The sequence below is a fragment of the Mus caroli genome, unplaced genomic scaffold (genome assembly GCF_978045245.1).
Source record: "Mus caroli unplaced genomic scaffold, Mus_caroli_1 scaffold_4, whole genome shotgun sequence".
Lineage (NCBI taxonomy): Eukaryota > Metazoa > Chordata > Mammalia > Rodentia > Muridae > Mus > Mus caroli.
The window spans coordinates 107681432-107701131 of record NW_028227259.1 but is presented as its reverse complement, the minus strand read 5'-3'; the positions used below and the strand labels follow the sequence as shown (position 1 = coordinate 107701131).

The window sequence follows — 19700 nt, the reverse complement described above, 5'->3', positions numbered from 1 at the left end:
ACGTAAGTTTCATCTGTTTGACTGACAGCTGTCTTATTTATTCGTGAGCGCACAGGGGCTAACATAGTTTCCAAGGCACGGTCCTTTCTCTCAAGCTACAGAAGGTGCCTGCTCTGTGCTGTCACAATTGTAAAAGCTAAAACTGATAGAGTGAACAAACGTATCATTTTATTTCCCATCTCTGAAAGATTTGAAACCATTTTAGATCAAGAACACATAGCACCAGGGCTGGAGAGATGGTTTGCCAGGTAGGAGCACTGGCTGCTCCCGTAGAAGACCTGGGTTTGGTTTCCAGCACCCACATGGAAGCTCACAACTATGTGTGCCTCTGGTTCTAGGGGATTTGATGCTCTCTCCTGGTCTTCACAGTGTGCAGACACACATGAAGCACTCACACAAACATGTAAAGAATATGTCTTATTTCCTCATAAGGTGGGCTGATACTTTATACAATACATATTACACACAAGCTCACAATATCAATTAAATATCCACTATCTCCTCCATAATTCTAGATTTATTAATTAGTACTTTCTGAGTTAAAGAAAATTCTGCAATATGTCTTTTACTGAAAGAGCACATACCTTCAACTCAAGCAGCAGAAGAGCAAGCCTTCAGCAGAAAGAAGACAGTCTATGGAATGACTGTACTGAACCAACTGCCTGAGATGGCTATGAGTGTGGGGGACATGGGCAACTCTTTCGTCAAGGGTCTGCTGTGCGCACATGAGGACCTGAGTCTGGTCTCCAGCACCACGTAAAAGCCATGCTTGGGACAAGGCTTATAATAATCCTAACACTGTGTGTGGGCAGGAGGGCCTTGGCATGGGGAATGATGGAGGACAAGCAGATCTCTAGGTCTTGCTATTTAAATAGAAAGCCTTGAATCCAGAGAGAAGCCCTGACTCAGAAAACAAGGTGGTGGCTGGAGAGATGGCTCAGCAGCTATGGGCATATACTTTCTTCCAAGGAACCAAGCTGGGCTCCAATCCCCTATGTCATGTCTCCCAGCTCTAGGGGATCTGATGCCTTTGGCCTCCAGAGTACTGCACTCAAATTTACAACAGCCACACTCCCCAAATATGCACAGTGCTAAAAATCAAGGTCTGTTTTTGAGAAACTGTGGCTAGCTCCTGAAGAACACCACCCAAGGTTGATCTCTGGCCTCCAGATACACACAAATACATGTGCATCTACACACACATGAAGAAGCATCCCTCTGCACATAGAGAAGACAGTTATGTCCTTAAGTACCGTACTCCTTACTCTAAGTAGAAAGTGTTAGAAAGTGTTTTCCCAATGGCTATGACAAAGGACAATACACTTATGACTAAGAAACAAGGAAGTTACAAAGCTTTCATCATCAAATACATTCAAGATCTGGCCAGCTTGATCTATATATGGGTTCCAGGGCAGGTGTGTCTGTGTGTGGCGTGTGTGTGTGTGTGTGTGTGTGTGTGTCTGTATATAAGTTTAATTGAAAATCCACTTTTCTCTTACATACATTTATGGCAAAATAGCCACTATCCATATGTTTCACACATAACTTTATTCAATTCAATGTACTGATTTTATTTTTGTATGTGGCTTGGATATTTTGAAAACAGCTTTAACATGGAATGATAGGAACTTAACATGTGGGGCTGGAGAGATGGTTCAGTGGTTAAGAGCACTGACTGCTCTTCTGAAGGTCCTGAGTTCAAATCCCAGCAACCACATGGTGGCTCACAACCATCTGTAATAAGACCTGGCACCCTTCTCTGGAGTGTCTGAAGACAGCTACGGTGTACTTACATATAATAAATAAATCTTAATAAAAAAAAATAAAAGAACTTAACATGTGCTGGGCGTGGTGGTGCATACCTTGAGTACCAGCACTGGTGCACACAGCACAAGCAAGATTATCTCCAAGTTCCAGGCTAGCCAAAGGAGCACAGTGAGACCTTGCTATCTAACTTATAAAGTTGAGCTTACACTCTTCAAATTAAAAATGTCACGAATGGCTTATTTAATCGCGTTACCCTCATTATTTAATTAATCTATTTTAAAGGTCCATTTTAAAGGTGGCATAACTCAGACTAGGGATGAGCACCTAACTCATAGTCGTGAAAAGTCTAAACTGACTTTATTTAAATCTACACCCATAGATACCACACTTTTGGAAATGTATATCCCAAAGGTTATTTCACACCAGCTGTGCCTGTCCTCACACCCGTGTGCCCGGTCCTTCTAGCTAGCAGTCTGGAGGCCAGCTTGTACATAGCTCGCTCAATCCATGGGTTAGATCTCACCCACAGCTTCTCAGCACCAGGAGTCTCCAAAGAGACAGAACATACTCAAAGCTGCCAGACCCTTGAAGAACTCAGATTTAAAAGTGCAGAGAGGCGCCTGGGAGTATCCTGCCGCAGGGCTCTGTAGCACTCTGATAAGAGTTTTAATCAGAGAGTGAACAGAAGTGGGCAGGAGTCAATGTGACCCAGATGGCCATGGAAATTAGACTGCTGAAATGGTTTAATATTTTAATTCATTTATCTCTCAGACAAACAGAGAATCACTAACCTTCTACATTCATGGCTTCTCTCAGAACCTGAAGTTTCTTTTGTCTCTCTCGAATTCGGTCCAAAGCGCTTGATACCGCGGAGGAGGTCGGCAGTTCTCGGGTGTGGATCACCGGCTCCACCTTCTGAGGGCCAAAGATATCCAAGGCAATGCTTCCATCAGAGTACCTTCCTTCTTTTTTTCTAGGAGTGATGGACGTCCGTCCTGTCACTGTCTCAGGGTCACAGCGTTGGTACCTGCCCGTCTCTCCAGAAATGTCTCTGTCAGCTGCACAGAGCAAGTCCATGGAGGAAGCCCAGGTCTTCTTCTTAGAGAGTACATCAATTTGTGGAGTACTAGTTTTGAACTGGTAAGGGGAAGAGAAAGTCTCAGACTCTTCATGCCTGGAATTATTATCAGATGGAGTATCCTTGAGATAATCTTCCTCATCTCGTGTGTCTCTGATGGACAGAAATCCCATAGACTTACTAAGCCCTTTGTTAAGAAAGGTCTGCTGAGAGAGTGGAGCCTTGTGTATGTCTAGTGCGTCTGAAGTGCAGCTTCTTCCTGGAATGATAAGAATCTATCATGTAGGAGCAGAATCTTTAGAGAATCAGCTAGCATGTAACCCACTGCTGAGAACGGAAGTGCTGTCAGCTCCCCAAGTGACACAGTGGAGGATGGGAGACGGATGACCTCAGGGATGCCAAGGGTGGAAACATGGCCGCTGAATACATACTGAGGTGAAATCCAAGCCAGAGACACTCCATGCAATAACTCAGCCGCTGAGCTATACTGCATCACAACACCTAAGACACAGCAAGTGATGCTCACATATATTACATTTACGGAGTAGTATTTCTGTCATCAAAGGGAAATGATTTAGTTTTAAAATGAAGTCAAGTCGCTAATGGCAGCAACGTTTGTAGAACAACAATTACCTACGGAATGATTTAGGATAATATAATGCCTAAAATATGCTCTTAACTTCTAAATACTTAAACATGTGTTTCCAAAGTAAAAAGCCCTGGTATATTCCCATCTTATAAATAGGTATGTTTAACTGAAAAACAAAACTGTTTCTATTCTGTATAGAAAGAAAATTGTAATGCATGTAATTATTAAGTTCAAGATTATACTACAGATATATTTTTAGAAAACTTTAGTATATCTAAAACCCAGATCATTTCCATTGAAATTGTTAAAGAAATTGAATTTTTCACTACACATTATTATTTAGATAAAAACTAGCTGCAATACTAAATTTAGGTTCATCTTTATAGTCTGATAGTTAAAACTAGGTATTTATTCTGTTTGAGACATAACAAAAATGTCCATCCAACTATATCAATTATATAAACCCACATATTCAGTACCCAAAGTGGTATTTGTCCAGTCAATACCAGGAAAAAAAATGTAGAAAATATTTTGAAGTTACAACCTCAATAATCCTAAAACGCTGACAATTGTCTCTGGTATATTCTGTGGTTTCTCTTTGAAAACAAATATGCTATGTAATATGACTAGATCTTTCTGAGTAACAAGAAGTTGCTTGCAAATTCATTTGAAGCAATCAGTTGTCTCTTCACAGGAATGACTGTAAGCTTTAATTATTTGAAAACAAATTTACCCTAACAATACAAGTGACAAGTACATTCGTATCAGCTGATGCGATCAATAATTAACACAAACACCCTGCTGTTTGTTCTTATCTCTGTGAACGGAGCTGGTTAACTGCAACTGTGGTCAGCTTCCATATCTGAGGTACTGGAACTACAGGACGTTAGGAAACATACTACACCTCACCCAGGCAGGTCATCTAGCTTCTAATCTAAGCTGGAACGCTGTAAGTATGGCCATGTCACAGATATTTAGAGGTAAGTGAAATTTTTACACAAACCACATCCTGAAACTAATGAATTTAAAATAATTGTATGGACTGAAAAAAAGACATACTCTTGGAAGCTGACAAAATACGTATCTATTAAAAAAAAAAAAAAAAAAAAAAAAGAACTGAGAGGATCGGGGATCCCAAGCCACACATGAATGCAGCCGTCCTCATTCTTTCTGGTCACCCTGACTCTAGGCAAGCAAACAAATTTTGGAAAATTTGAGCAGGGTACAGACACCACAAATTCATGCTCAGCCACTGCGTTCCCTTGATAACATGTGCTAACAGTAAACTCACTTTCTACAGTGAGTCCACTTTTCCTCTTCTTCAGATGCCCACTTTCACTGTCACTGAACTGGTGACCCCCCATCACTTCCCACCAAGGCAACAGCACCTTCCCGAGGCTCTGAGCCTCCTCATCCTCCTGTGGCTCTGGCTACCCACCCACCCACGTACAGATACTTTCCTTGCCTCAAAGCATGGTGCTTCCAAGCAGTGGAGGCCAGGCCCCAGCATGTAATCTGAGTTTCCCTCACTGTTTACTTTACCAAATGTGTTTGTTCTTGCTTAACTTCTCTGCTGTGCACACACGATGCCAGGATCTCTCCCCTTTTATTGAGCTGTTCCCATTAAGACAGAAATACCATCTAATTTTTCTCAGATGGCAAACCAAACCAAGACAGACTCCTCCCATCACCACACTTCTCCTGACCACGCTCTTCCAGTGCCTTACTTTCCGTTCACTATTTCCCACTGCTTGGGTCAGCATCCAGCCTCGGCAGCCCTACTTGCACATCACTAGTGGCTTCCCTACCTGCTTAGGCTGCTTAACCTGCTCTTGATTTTTCCTAATCCTTTAATGGGTTTCCTCGAGTGTCAGGTTCAGAACTACTCCCACACCCCACTTAGTTGTAGGTTTTCCTTAGAGATTTTTATTAATGATCCTTTAAATAACATCTTTTTGATAAGTGGGATTTTAAAACTCCCAAACTTAAAATTTCTTAAGGTGAGGGTGTGTCTGTGCCCAGCCCCAACTGACACATCTACAGAGCAATCCTTAAATGTAAGGATCAGGGAACATATCATAGAAATGGGGGCAGAGGCACTGTAAGTGCCAAGAACCAGGGTGCTCGTGCTGGGCTAGGCAGTCCTTAGACATTATAAAAATACTCCCATGAACTCCCAACTATGCGGTTGCCTGACCAATAGTGGCCTCCTGACAATACTGGTTGACATGCCAACATGGACAGAAGGAAATTTCACAAATCCTGTCCCAAGATGAAGAACTCTAGGTTGTCAATGGCTGATGAGGGAGGGAAGGATCAGCTTCCTCCAGTGACAGGATCCCAATAAACTGTGGTCAGTCCTGGACACACATAAAGATGGCCAGTGCTAAAGGGACTCAGCAGACTGTGCGAGAGCACACACACACGTAGCTGGATACACGCCACAGTCACCACAGTAGAAGAGGCCAGGAATTCGGGGTGGAAAGGCAGGAGTGACGCAGGCCAAACGGTCACGTGTGAAGTTCTCAAATAAAACTAGACACACATTCGTACAAATAAAATACAAATATATATATATATATATATATATATATATATATATAACAACAAGAAAATATACAGGAAAAATAAAACAATCTACTTAAAAGATTATCACAGTTTTGTTCTGTTTCTACAGATATGCAATTCATTCTTCAAGTTTTCAAGTCCTATCTGATGATAATCACGGACTTAAAAGTTTCGCACAGCAATTACTTATAAAAGATGATCTCAGTTCATAATTGAAGTCTAGCTGGAGACCAATGGGACCACAGAAAAAGACAGTCTAAGAAGAAAGAAAGATGAGGAGAGGAGACAGACCTGAGGAAGCTGGGCTAACAAGGTGGGAAGCCAGCATGAGATCCGTGTCACAAATGACCTAAATTCAAAAGACTGAGTTATAAAGTTTACAAAAATGTTAAAGTGGGGGGATCTTTGTAATAAGTCATCTAATGCAAAAGTCTAAGAGTTATAAAGGTATGTCACAGAAATGTTAAAGCAGGAAGAACCCACTGGGGGAGGAGGAGGAGGAGAAGAAGAAAGCTGAGTGGTTGTTGTTGCCATGCTTGGCCTGTGACTGGTTTTATTGACATTTGGAATGAAAAGGAGACATGTCCTTGGGTAGGGATGGAAACAGCACATGGTAAAAGCAGATGGAGGTTGGCCCAAACACATTATCTTTTAAACTAAAATTTTAAACCAATATTTTTAAACCAACTGCTCCTATCTGGCCAGATTATCATCACACTCTGTCATAGCCTGTCACTCTGAGTCACACTCTGTCATGCTAATGATGTTCTTGCTGTCTTCAAATACACAATCAGACACATAAGCGCCTAATTTACCCATTGCAGGATGAAAAGTTATTTTTCATAAAAGATGGTTCTTTATATAAAAACAAGATATGGTATAAAATAACAATTCTGAAAAACTGCAAATCTCACTAAATAAAGTAAGGATATAGTATAGCCGCATAATTGCTTTACGTTGTTAAGGCACTAGGGAAAAATCCACTAATCTAGTAACCTTATGGGTGAGAAGAAACATGGCATGCATGCCAGGCTTCTTAGATGCTCAAGTCTGCTGGCCAAAGAGCATGTGCGGGTAACAGCAGCAGCACCTGCTCATCTGTACTTGAGACTAAACAAAACGTACACCAGGTGACTGCTTTCCCAATATTGCTAACAAGCGTGCATGCTACTTATTTTACACAGTTAGCAATAAATACCATTGCACTCTCCAAGGAAGCATGGCAGCCCTGCCACTGGGGCAGTTCCTCAGCCCGAGGCAGCAGAGCACAGCAGACCTGCCTGTATTAATGAGCACATTGTCTCACTATAAAGATGATCCCTTATACTGTATAACTGTGCATATGTGTACTCCCGGGCAGAACAATACGCGACTGCCTTATTGGTTTCATATTTACAATTCCTTATGAAATAGCTTTGGAGAGAGTGGTGGTCAAGTGAATTGATTTTAAAACTTACAATCCAGCTTAGGCGGCATCGTTGAGCAGAAAGACTACTATTGAGAGGCTCTGATTTTAAGTCACCCACAAGCTTGTGCCAGCCAGTCAGTTTCCATGTCTTTCCTTTCTTCCCTCTACAACACGAGGGTATGATTTAACATTGTCTGCTTTACAGAGGACAGGATCAGTGAGCTAACCCACCTGAACTTTCTGAGCTCTTCTCAACAACAGCAGAGTAAATTAGATTTTCTTTCTCCTTTCTGTTTCTGCCTTGTTTCCCTGGGGGCATGATTACCTACCAAGAGGGGATTTATAACTTCTTTTGAGAGAAATGATGAGACCAGAGATCAGAAGGTCCCCATAAAAGTCTTAGACCTTTTCTTTAATAGAGTGCCACGCTATTCCCAGTAGGATAAAAGGCGACTGTTAGGTCTCTCAGGAGGCTCTGATCTCCGTTCATGGACACGGATCATCACCAATCACAAGCATCCAGTTTTACCATGAAGACACAAATGCTTTCCTTCTGGAGACGGCACAGTTTGCTCAAATCCAAACAGGGAGGAATGAACATCGAGTGAAGAGCTACAAATAAAAGACTTAAGAACATCAGGGCAGAAGTGGCAAGCCCTTTAATCCAGAACACAAGAGGCAGAGGCAGGTGAATAGCTTGAATTAGAAGCCAGACTTCCACAGAACAAGATCCAGGACAGACAGGGCTACACAGAGAAACCTTGTCTTGAAAAAGAAACAAACAAACAAACAAAAAGATTTTATGAATTTAAAAAGTCTTCACGGAGTGTACCACATTTATTTCAATTAAACTGTTAAAAATTTCTTCGTCTCTCCTTAAAAATGTGCTCAAGTCCACAGAGAGAAGAAACAGGGGTATCCACACTCCCGGGTTTCTGAAGCCATGATGCTGACCTACCTACCTGATGGTGGTATGTATAGGTGTCCCCTAAAATAAAGCTTGGCAAGAATCATTCATGTGTGTGCGTGTGTGTCTATGTGTGTAGAGGGAAACCATGCAATCAGTAATGACAGCATTAAGAACCATAGGGGATGACAGCCCACAAATTTAGACGTTTACTTTTGTGACTTATCTCAGAAGATGCATGAGCCACCCTCCAAGGTCGTCCACTCATACTTGACACAGCAAATGGTAGTAACTTAGCAATCACACAACAGATCCTGGCATTATCCCTGAACTAGCTGGCTTCTTTCAACCTGCCCTCTGTATCTCTCTGCCCGTACGTCTCACTGCATTCTTTATTGAACACTGTGATCTGGATCCTAATACTCTGACGCTACTACCTACCCATGGACACTGCCAATGGGTAAACAATGAGGAGAATGCTTCACTGGCAATGTGGGGCTCAGGCTACTTGGCTCCTAGTAACCGGGGTGTGAGCTAGCCTGCTGCAATGGAACATCAGCATCCTAGAAGAATATCTATGGTGATTACTTATTTAATGTATATGAATACTCTATCTGCATGTACACCTGCATGTCAGAAGAGGAGATCTTGTTACAGATGGTCATGAGCCACCATGTAGGTGCTGGGAATTGAACTCAGGACCTCTGAAAGAACATCTGGTATCTTCATAATCACTGAGCCATCTATCCAGCCCCAGAATTCTATTCTTTAACAGCTAACTTTTTTTCTAGTCTTAAGCTTCTGAATTAGTACATGACAACTGGATGCTAATTGCTACTCTTCATGGAGGCCTTAATGAAAAAACAACTCAAAAGGACTCCTGTACAGTATCATTACTATCATGCAAGCACTGGCTAGGAACACAGGATTCCTCCTCCTTATACTTCACCAAAAAGGGTGTAATTGGAGGAAATGCTTGATTCTTTTACTACTCCAAAAAAAAACAAAAAACAAAAAAAACAAAAAAAAACAAAAAGAAAAAATTCAGTTTCACCTGAGTGGCACATTGTTAATTCTTTACAAAATCTCTTCAGTTTAAAGGGAGGAGAGATTGTGAACCAACTATAAATGATTTCTATTAGTTTGTAAATCATGAGCACTCCTTCATCACCTGTTTTGAAACAGTCCATGACTCCAATCCTAAAGAATATTAGAATTGTCATTGCCTCGTTTTAGAATAAAATTAAAGCCATAAATTAAAAGGGATTAAAATTTATTCTCAAACAACTTACAATGCTTTTACTGTTACAGTAAGAAAAGGATCAGAGTATGGCGAGATGGCTCAATGGTTAAGAGCACTGGCTGCTCTTCCAGAGGACCCTGGTTCAATTCCCAGCATCCATAGGGCAGCTCACAATCATCTGTAACTCTAGTTCCAGGGCATCTGATTCCACCATACACACATTTGTGCAGACAAGACACAAATGCACATAAAAATGACAAAAAGAAAATTATTAAAGAAAAAGTCAGGTAATATAGGCCAAGACGGCGAGGCGCTCTGCTTTGATTTTATCTCGTGTATCACCCAATCAGTGAACTAACCAGGAGTCCCATATATTCATGGAAACATTAAAAAGCTGGATTATAAAAAAAGGATTCTACTATATTTCACTGACTAACATTTTGATACAATTCCTTCTCATGCTCACACAGTCAAAAGATATTCACTGAACATTTACACAACCTATCGCACTTAATATATCAATGGGTTTTCCCTATGTCCAGAGAAATAAACTTACATAATTTCTTATTTAAAAACACGTAATAAATTGCTAGTTAGGATATGCCTGCAGAGTAGACATAGATTCAATTCAGTCTCTAGTTGTTACTTCTGAAATGACCATGTAACAGTTGAACACTAAAACACTAAAACACTGAAACACTAAAAATTCTGAATCACTGAAGGTAATTAAATGCATTATATTAACAGTTCACAGTCATTAAGACTTCACACACAAGCTGGGCGTGGTGGTTCACGCCTTTAATCCCAACACTTGGGAGGCAGAGGCAGGCGGATTTCTGAGTTCGAGGCCAGCCTGGTCTACAGAGTGAGTTCCAGGACAGGCAGGGCTACACAGAGAAACCCTGTCTCAAAGAACAAAAAAACAAAACAAAACAAAAAAAAAAGACTTCACACACTAAATGTGGCAATGGCAGGGTCATTTTTTTTTACCCCCAATAGATCCTTGATTGGTATGAACTAGAACAAAAATATCACATCATTCTTGCAAGAACCCAGAACATCTAAAAGAATTAATTATTAATATATAAAATTATATTTATTAGTAACACAGAGACATTAACTGTACAGCACGACCATGTAACCAGCAGGAGTGGCGAATAGTGGGACACTCCAGGAAGGCTGGGGACAGATCAGGACACAGAAGGGAAGAGGTGTAGAAGGCATGAGGGAGGGGACCAGAGGGGGAGAACATTCAAGGGGGAGAGTGGGGGAGAGAGGGAAGAAGAGTGGAAAGACAGAAAACAAGGTTGCCAATCTCATGTCTCGTTATTTCAATGCTCAGTCAGTGTGAGTCCCGGGAAAATGAGTGACTATAGACTGCTACTGACATTCATAAATAATTTCCCATAATTGTTCTGTCCAAAAAAAGAGAGTGGCTGAAACTGATGGATCCTTTGCACCAATGAACATACATTATCATAGTGTAAATCCTGATACAGTACAAAGAGAAGCAGACTTTTAGCCACAGTGTGTCACACATCCAAGGGACATGAGGACTTGAAAGAAGGAATTAAAAATAACTGCTATCAAAAATTCTAATATCTAACTTAAGACAAACCTCACTTTGTACTTTTATTCACATATAAATAATATATATTAAGAAAGAATCCTCTGGTATCTTGAAATGAAAGTTAAAATACTTTTTCAGAAACTATAACCATCTTTATTTATAGCAAGGAAAGCAAAATACCAAAATGTCCATTTAACCAACTAGAGCATGGCAGACAATCCCCACAAAACAGACATCTGACCAACCAGAGCACAGCACAGAGTCCCCACAAAACACACAGACATCTGACCAACCAGAGCACAGCACAGAGTCCCCACAAAACAGACATCTGACCAACCAGAGCACAGCACAGAGTCCCCACAAAACACACAGACATCGAACCAACCAGAACACAGCAGAGCCCCCACAAAACACACGGACATCCAACCAGAGCACAGCACAGAATTCCCATAAAGCCTATGTACTGCTCTTATTGACTTCAGGAGAAACAGGACCCTGGTTTGGAGTACATAGTTTTTGCTGAAGAAGTTTCTGAACTCTGCAAACAGTACAGATAAACAAGGGTCTATACATCAATTTGACAAGAAAGGCTTCTCACAGGTTTCTTTTTTTGCTGTTGTGTTGTGTTTTGTTTTAAATAAGATAGATAAATGTTGGTTGTCTGTTAAAAATTAGAAATGCTAATTTTCTAATCTAGTTTATACAATTACATACATTAGAACATATTTGGGTATACTTGTTTTTATTTTTTTCTTTGTACAAAATATTCTTGCTAACGTTTATGTTATCATTATTTTCAATAACTCCTGATAAGTAAAAAGAAAATAACAAATGTAATTTACAAAATAAACTATGGCAGTATTTGACAAGCGCAAGGTCTGGAATACTTCCTCATGGAATCAATTCAGTGGCTCCTGCCTATTGTTAGAAGGGAGCTAAAACAGAGGACAGCAGAGGGCAGGAAGAACGATGCTGCTTTCTGGAGCTTTTCCTGCATGGGTCTTGATGCTTATAAATACGTGTATGTGCTCATCTGGTCATGCTGTAAAATCTAACCTTAATATAAATGGCCCTGATGAAGTAGACAGTGGTCCTGATCAAAGGGCCTTGGGAAGGGCAGAAGCACATGTGGGATTGTGGCAGTGAACGTTTTACATAACTGCAGTGTTTGTTTATGGCTGTGCCTGATGTGTTTCTCCATCCCGGGTTTCCTCTCTGCATCCTTGGACCCTCATGAACCACAGTCACAATTGATTGATCAGGTTTCTAAGGCAGGCAAGCATACTTCCAAGGACAAGAGACAGGCATTAAGGCCTAGCACCGCTCTACCACACTCTCTTACCTGTGGGTAATCCTTTTCCTCTCAGTCGGTCTCGAATGGCCTGGCTCCGGTCAGGTTTTTGTTCACTGCTACGGGAAAGCGGATCCGTCTGTACACAGGTAATCAAAAATCAAGTTTGATAAAATAATCCTTTGGGGGGAGAGTGGGAGTGGGGGGTCAGTGACTGTCCACAGAATAGCACATTTCCCAACCTTCAGGGTTTAGTAGCAAGTAAGGAGACCCCACATCTGACTGTAATCTCTATGGCTTGGGTAAGGCTTATATGCACCAGGACTGGCCAGTCTATCTTCAGAAAGTTACAAGGCCACAAAACACAGAGCGAGCTGTACCTGGGGACTCAAGATTAAAAGTGGCTCCAAAAGCAGTAACTGCGGCCTTCTGTTTTCCTCGTTCTGATAACTACTTTCATCTCTCAACTGAGACTTACATAATTTTAAGGCTACAATAATTTGTATAATAAAACTTTCTCTGGTTGCAGCTATATGTTGAGAATACTAGTTTAAATTATTTCAGAAGTAATTTCGTAGATACTGCTTGCATAATTAGATAGTCTGCTAAATCTTTAAACCGGGTATGCTGTCAAGTGACAATTTAAACTGATGCATTATGGAATCCTCTATAACAACATGTTTCAGTGGTCTGAAATTTCAATGCCTTAAACCATACTTATAGAAAGTAAGCCATGTCAAATTAGGTCAAACTCCATATTATATAGGATGAAAGTTAGAACACTGGCTTACTTAGATGAGAAAAACAGGATAAATACAGATTAAAGTTGATGAGAACAATGATGCTAAAAGTGTAGTTCAAAGGCATGTGCCTTCGCCTGCATCTGTGCACACACATTTTAATATTTATTACTGAAGTTTGCGAATAGATAAAAATTCTATTAGCATATTCACAGCTCAAAGAAATTTATTTCATATTTGAAAGAAGATTTAAAAGGAAGTATTTCCGAAATGATGCTGTCCTTGAATGACATAACTAGTCAGTCATACTACACCGATAGAAACAGGAACACAGTGAATACTATAGATAATGTGAATCCCTGCTTTGAGGCCGCTATCAGTAACAACTGCCATTTAGCGACCAGTTATGCCAGGCCCTGAACAGTGCATTATCAACACCGTACCTAATTCTCAAAGCAACCCGGTATATTATCAACGCCATACCCGGTGTAGTGCACACCACTCTTACTGCCGTAGCTGTTATAGACGCTTGGAAGTGGCAGCACTGTGTGAGTGCCTGACAGCAGCTCTGTCACCTTCACAATGCCTGGTGACATGGATGGATGCTGTTTAGTAATAACCATAGCTCTTACAGTTAGTCAAAATTAGGATCAAAGCACTGAAGACTAGAGGATCCAAGGCGCTTGAGCTGGCTTGCTGACTGGCTCACGGCTGACTCATCTTAAGTAAGTCCTTTGACCATCACAGTGCCCACTGGAGGCAGGAACAGCAAGGCCCTGTGGTCAGAGATGTGCAGCTTCTGACTGTGTCTTTACTATATATCACAGCACAGTTTTAGTAGCTTTAGTTCTGCTTCCAAAAGGGACATCGGGGCATAAAATGGGAGCAGCCGGAGCAAGAGAACTCCATCCATCAGCCCCACTGCAACCCCCCCAGCCCCAACAGAGCATCGCTAAAGTTTAGTTCACAATGTGACCAGGAGACCTCTGAGCCTATTTCTTACCATATGGCAAAGCATGTGGAATATGTATATACTCAGAATTAAGAGGAAACCAGGAAGAACACCACGTGACAGAACAAGACTGTATCCCACATGGAGAAGGGACAAGCATTGGATGAAGGCCAGCACGCAGCAGGAGTGGGTAAGAGTGTGTGTGTGTGTGTGTGTGTGTGTGTGTACCTATCAGAAAGCCACAGAAAGTGACAGACCCAGCCAGAGAGAACAGGACAGCACAACTGGAGGGAAGAAGAGCAGAGGTTGGATCATTAGATACAGGTTTTATTCTCCAGTTCTTTTCATTCTGGATGAGAGAGAATGGTGATGTTCAAATGTCAGGAAGCAGCAGACCATGGATTCTTTCACACCAGAGGATGATAGGAAGGTTGAGAAGTTCTCGGGGGACCCTGACAGATGAGGGCAAGAAAGAAGTCTGGGAACAGTAGGTCGGGTAAGTGTTTCTGAAATCACTCTGGGTGAATGCATTCCCTCAAGATGCTTACAGTGCTGTGCTCAGAGATCTCTGGGGAGGCTCAGAGGAGGAAAGTAGGGGTGGACAGAACTGTTACCCTTCTACAATCTTTTCTAGAATAAAGATCTTTAAAAAGAGGTTTCTGTATAACACGGAGGTCTAATTAACTGCATAGAATTCTAAATTTTAAAGTATTTTTTGTAGTAAACAATCAACATTAAAACAATAAGTCCCAATTTTTAATTCTCTATCTTGAAAAACTGTACTGTACATGTAGAGAGAAGTTGTGATATTGCTGACTTTCAAGTATGACTATGCTTACATGTTACAACTGTAGCTTACTTACCCCAGAAATATTTCCCAGAACCAGCTTTACCAACTGTTTCACATAAGAAAATGAAGGCGCACAGTTGCTGTTCCTGATGTGGGCACTGCAAGCATCCAGGACGGTCCGAACCGACACCCGAGCATAAATACCATCCTCACACATGCCCAGCAGGATGCTATTAAGATGATCCCCCAGCTTGATGGGCTGAAATGAAAGCAAAGGCCATGTTAATAAACATAGATAAAAGGCCTTTATGGGATCTCAGGAACACAGCGAATGTTCACAGGAATGAATTCTTTTCTATTGGCAATTATGTCTCGCTGATGTGTTTAATTCAAAAGCTATAAGAGAAGGAAGTCAACATGTTTTCCTAGACATAAAATGTAACAACAACAACAACAACAAAAATGCTGTTGATTTTATAATGAAGAAGTGTGGGTTTTTTCTATTTTGTTAGTTCATTTGTTTGACAGTGTCTCACTGAATAGCCCTGGCTGACCTGGATCTCTCTATATAGACCAGGCTGGTCTTGAACTCACAGAGATTCCTGCCTCACCTCCCACATGCTGGAGTTAAAAAGTGTGTGCCGCCATGTCTGCCAAAAGTGGAATCCTTGTTAAGAAATAAGGACAGCATTTCAATATTCACTGTCCAATAAATCTTCTGTCTATAATTTGGGATTTGAATGATGGAAGATTCCAGATGCTGAGGTAACTCGAGAGCAGTTAATCGCAATGCTCAGTACTCAGATGAAACAAGTCAGACTGTGACATCATTTGTTAGTTAAAAGGATTTTTAAGTTACTACAGCTAGTGGCCCATAAGCATAAAGAAGGATGGTCAGCATCACGATTCATGAAGAAACACAAAACAGACACAGGAGGGGACTTCTGGGCTGGGGTGCAACGCACTGGCTGTCTGCTTGCTCAGTACGTGTGAAGTCCTAGGCTCAATTCTCCAATACCCTGAGAATGTATTTAATAAATTAAAATATAATAACATTACATACTGGCCAGCCACTGTGGATGCATTTGGTCTAACCAATGGCTTCACGTGACACCACATTCACTGAGGTATCACTTTCCCCTCATGTTGCAGTAAATTCAATTTCCTTTAAAAACCTACTCTTGGGCTCTAATCAGACATCCAACCTTGGATTTTCCATTTCCCCTAACACAATATTCATTACATTATATTGTCATTATCTATTTAGCTATCTGTATCTTCCAGTAGATTTCACAGGTATGGCCTATCAGTAGGTCTAAAGTCTAGTGTTTTGTCTGATAAAAAATTTACTTATTAAATACTTTGACATTGTCTTAGTCAGGGTTTCTATTCCTGTACAAACATCATGACCAAGAAGCAAGTTGGGGAGGAAAGGGTTTATTCGGCTTACACTTCCATGCTGCTGTTCATCACCAAAGGAAGTCAGGACTGGAACTCAGACAGGTCAGGGAGCAGGAGCTGATACAGAGGCCATGGAGGGATGTTCTTTACTGGCTTGCCTCCCCTGGCTTGCTCAGCCTACTCTCTTATAGAACCCAAGACTCAGGGATGGTCCCACCCACAAGGGGTCTTTCCCCCTTGATCACTAATTGAGAAAATGCCTTACAGTTGGATCTCATGGAGGCATTTCCTCAACTGAAGCTCCTTTCTCTGTGATAACTCCAGCTGTGTCAAGTTGACACACAAAACCAGCCAGTACAGACATTAATGCCAAAGTATTACTAAAATGGTAAGGCTTTATGATCATAAAGTATAACTTTATATTACCCCTCTAATTTTTTATTATTTATATTGAATTTATTTCTAGTTATTAAAAAAGAACATAAAATGTACTTGTAGACTGCTCCATTTTACATGATAGTTATGTTGCATGACAAATAACATCGTTTTCTCCAGTAACAAGTGATTTTCTCATTTATATTTACAGAATTAAAACTAAGGAAAGAAAGAAAATATACAAAAATTTCCAAGAGGTAAATTAGATTGAGCTATGTTGAATAATATCATTTATCTCATGAATTTTAAGATGTATAAATTGTGGATTAAAAGCTATTCAAATACTAAAAGTATTTAAATTAATTAAAAGTATTTAACTCATCTGATATTCAATAAATGCAACTGCTTTTGTTTTTTATTTCTAGTACTGAGGCTAGAACCCGGGACCTTACACACAGGAGGCAAGTACTCTATCAACTGAGCTATATATATCTCCAGCCCCTGTTTTTTATTTCTAAATCACTAAAATAAACCCATCTTTTCATTCCTCCTCTTCTTCATCCTTTTGTATGTGCTCACAGGTACATAGGTATATGTACAGATATGCATACATATAAGTGTACACGTGGAGGCCAGAGGCTGACACTGGGTTCTTCCACTATCCTTTTCCACACGGCCGTTTGAGTCAGGGTCTCTCACCAAAACTGCAGCATACCCACTAGTCATCTGGCAGACCAGTGAGCCCTAGGACTATGCCTCTGCATCCCCCAGGCACCAGTGTTACAAATATGCTTGGTCATGCTCCGCTTTTGTGTGTGACAGAGATCCCAAGATAGGCTGCCATGCATGTTCATGGGGCAAGTAAGTTACATCTGAGCCGCCTCCCAGGCCTAAATGACATGCTAAATGTTAAAAAGAGTTGTTTTGAATGCTTTCATTCCTGATTTCTATTATGCTTATATTGAGACTCCAGGAAGCAGAATTATTTTAGAACAGAAATGCTAAAACTGGCCTAATGATGTCCCCAGAGTAAGGGTCTGAGAGCTAACCTCAGGTGTGTGCCTGCTATTGCGGGGGCAACTGAAGTAGGATTCTGACATTCCAAGTGCACAAAATTATCCAAGTTCCCACAGCCTTAACGGGCTGAAACAGGAATAGAGCCCCTGCTTTCCCTACCACGAGCCGAATGGCACAGAGGCGCCATCTCTGCTATAATAGGTCGAGTCAATGGGGGTGATATCTCTGCTGTGGCAGGCTGACTGGGATAGAGGTGGCATCTCCCGGAACACACTGGTACAGAACTGCTACTTCACTACTGTCAGTGCAAGACTGACTCATCGGACATTTAGATCCTACATCGATAGGTGGTGAGAAATTAAGTATTCTAACATTAGAATCCTTCTGGCAGAGCCTGTCTCCATCTCACAGGCTCAGGCACGGACAGTGACCTGGGCAGTGACTGCCCCAGTCCTTAGGACAGCTTTAAAGTGATTTCACGAGCACTCACTGTTAGTTCACTCTGACCCTGCCAGTGCATATATAAGCAATCAGTATGAAACGCCCGTTCGCCTGGCGGCATGCAGGAGGATACACATAATCACACTGAAGAGCGTTTTTAAGGGTATAGATATGTATCAGTATAAAAACATCACACATGTGAAATGACTTACCTGGCTTTGAGGTACTTCATGGTCAGCCCCCCAATACAATGTCATTCCAAGAGAATAAATATGGATCTGGGAAGAGAATTTTTACAGAAGTCACTTTATAGCAAAATAAAAAAAATTAACAAGTATACTTTTTTTTTTGCTCCAAAGAAAGTATAACATGTAATTTGAGAAAAATCATTTTACATATCTTACATAAAAGCATTGGAGAGATTAAAATAAGAAATCAGAGTGGCCCTGATTAGACTAGATGCGCCATCCGCATCAGCAGTCCAGTCTCCGTGCAATGAGTAATCATGCTGCTTGCTTTTCCTTAGGTTTTTATGCAAACGTAAAAAACTGTGAACGTATGTTCCTAATCCTTCTTCTACATGACATTTACAATGAGTCAGGCCTTGCCTCCTTAATTTACCAGCAGAGATATGTCTATGTTAACTGTTGGAGAGCTTATCCTTTATTGTACTGTCTATTGCAGTTTTAATATAAAGATTTTCCAAACTTTTGATATGTGTTTCAGCAAACATTTTTTATATGCAGACATTTCTCTTAAGTTGATTCCAAAATTATGTGGAAGCTACACCTGTAGAAAACTTTCAATACACACCACGCACACACACACATATACATACCACACACACACACACACACACACACACACTCACACACACACACACAATGTGCACACCCTGACCAAATGAATGAGTGGCATTTTCTTATAAATTAGTTTTATCATTTTTACTTCAACTAGTGACACAGAAGTCTCCATATAGGATTTAGATTTTTGCCAGTGTGAAAGTTATGGGAAAATCTAATTGGAGGATTGATTAGCTTATTTGTGGGTTTGGGAGAGAAGAGAGGAGGAGGTCACTGGTTTAAAGACAATCTAGTGTGGTGTTGGCATGTGCCCTGTGGGGAACACTAGAAAGGCTGAAGAGGAGGGGGCACTGGGATCCTCCTGATCCTGCCGGCAGGAGGTGGCCTGTGGAGTCTCTGCAGGAGGCAGAGACTATAGGAGCTTACATAGATGCAATGGTGAATGGGACCTTAAGAAAGGCCGGCCTGCCCACCAGCCTACCTGCCTGCCCGCCTGCCTGTGTGTTCTGCTGCTGCTGTTGCTGCCCTTAGCTTTCCAATACAGTACAAATCACCAACTGCCCAGGGAGCTTCCAATACACAGTACATAGTGTCCTGAGAACTTCTGGGCTGTAACCTAAACAGTGGCTGCTGAAGCCAACAGATCTGTGTCCTGAGCAGTTACGAAGTGTCTCTGCATCCCAGTGCACAGATGCCCCTTATTAGAGATCTAGTAAGTCTGCTTTCTAATAAATACACACTTATTAGAAACACACACCAT

The 19700-nt window shown here is 41.1% G+C and overlaps 1 protein-coding gene across 2 annotated transcripts in view; it reads right to left on the bottom strand.

Annotated features, from left to right (window-relative positions):
• Ptpn13 (protein tyrosine phosphatase non-receptor type 13) overlaps positions 1 to 19700 on the bottom strand; it is a 175152-nt gene that overhangs the window by 94792 nt on the left and 60660 nt on the right. For both annotated transcript variants that reach the window (XM_085836937.1, XM_021162112.3), the window contains exons 4-7: positions 18350 to 18415; positions 14977 to 15162; positions 12473 to 12560; positions 2559 to 3104 (exon numbers count right to left, since the gene is read on the bottom strand). In XM_085836937.1, the coding sequence (XP_085693063.1) occupies positions 2559 to 3104; positions 12473 to 12560; positions 14977 to 15162; positions 18350 to 18415 (886 nt within the window). The remainder of the gene's footprint in view (positions 1 to 2558; positions 3105 to 12472; positions 12561 to 14976; positions 15163 to 18349; positions 18416 to 19700) is intronic.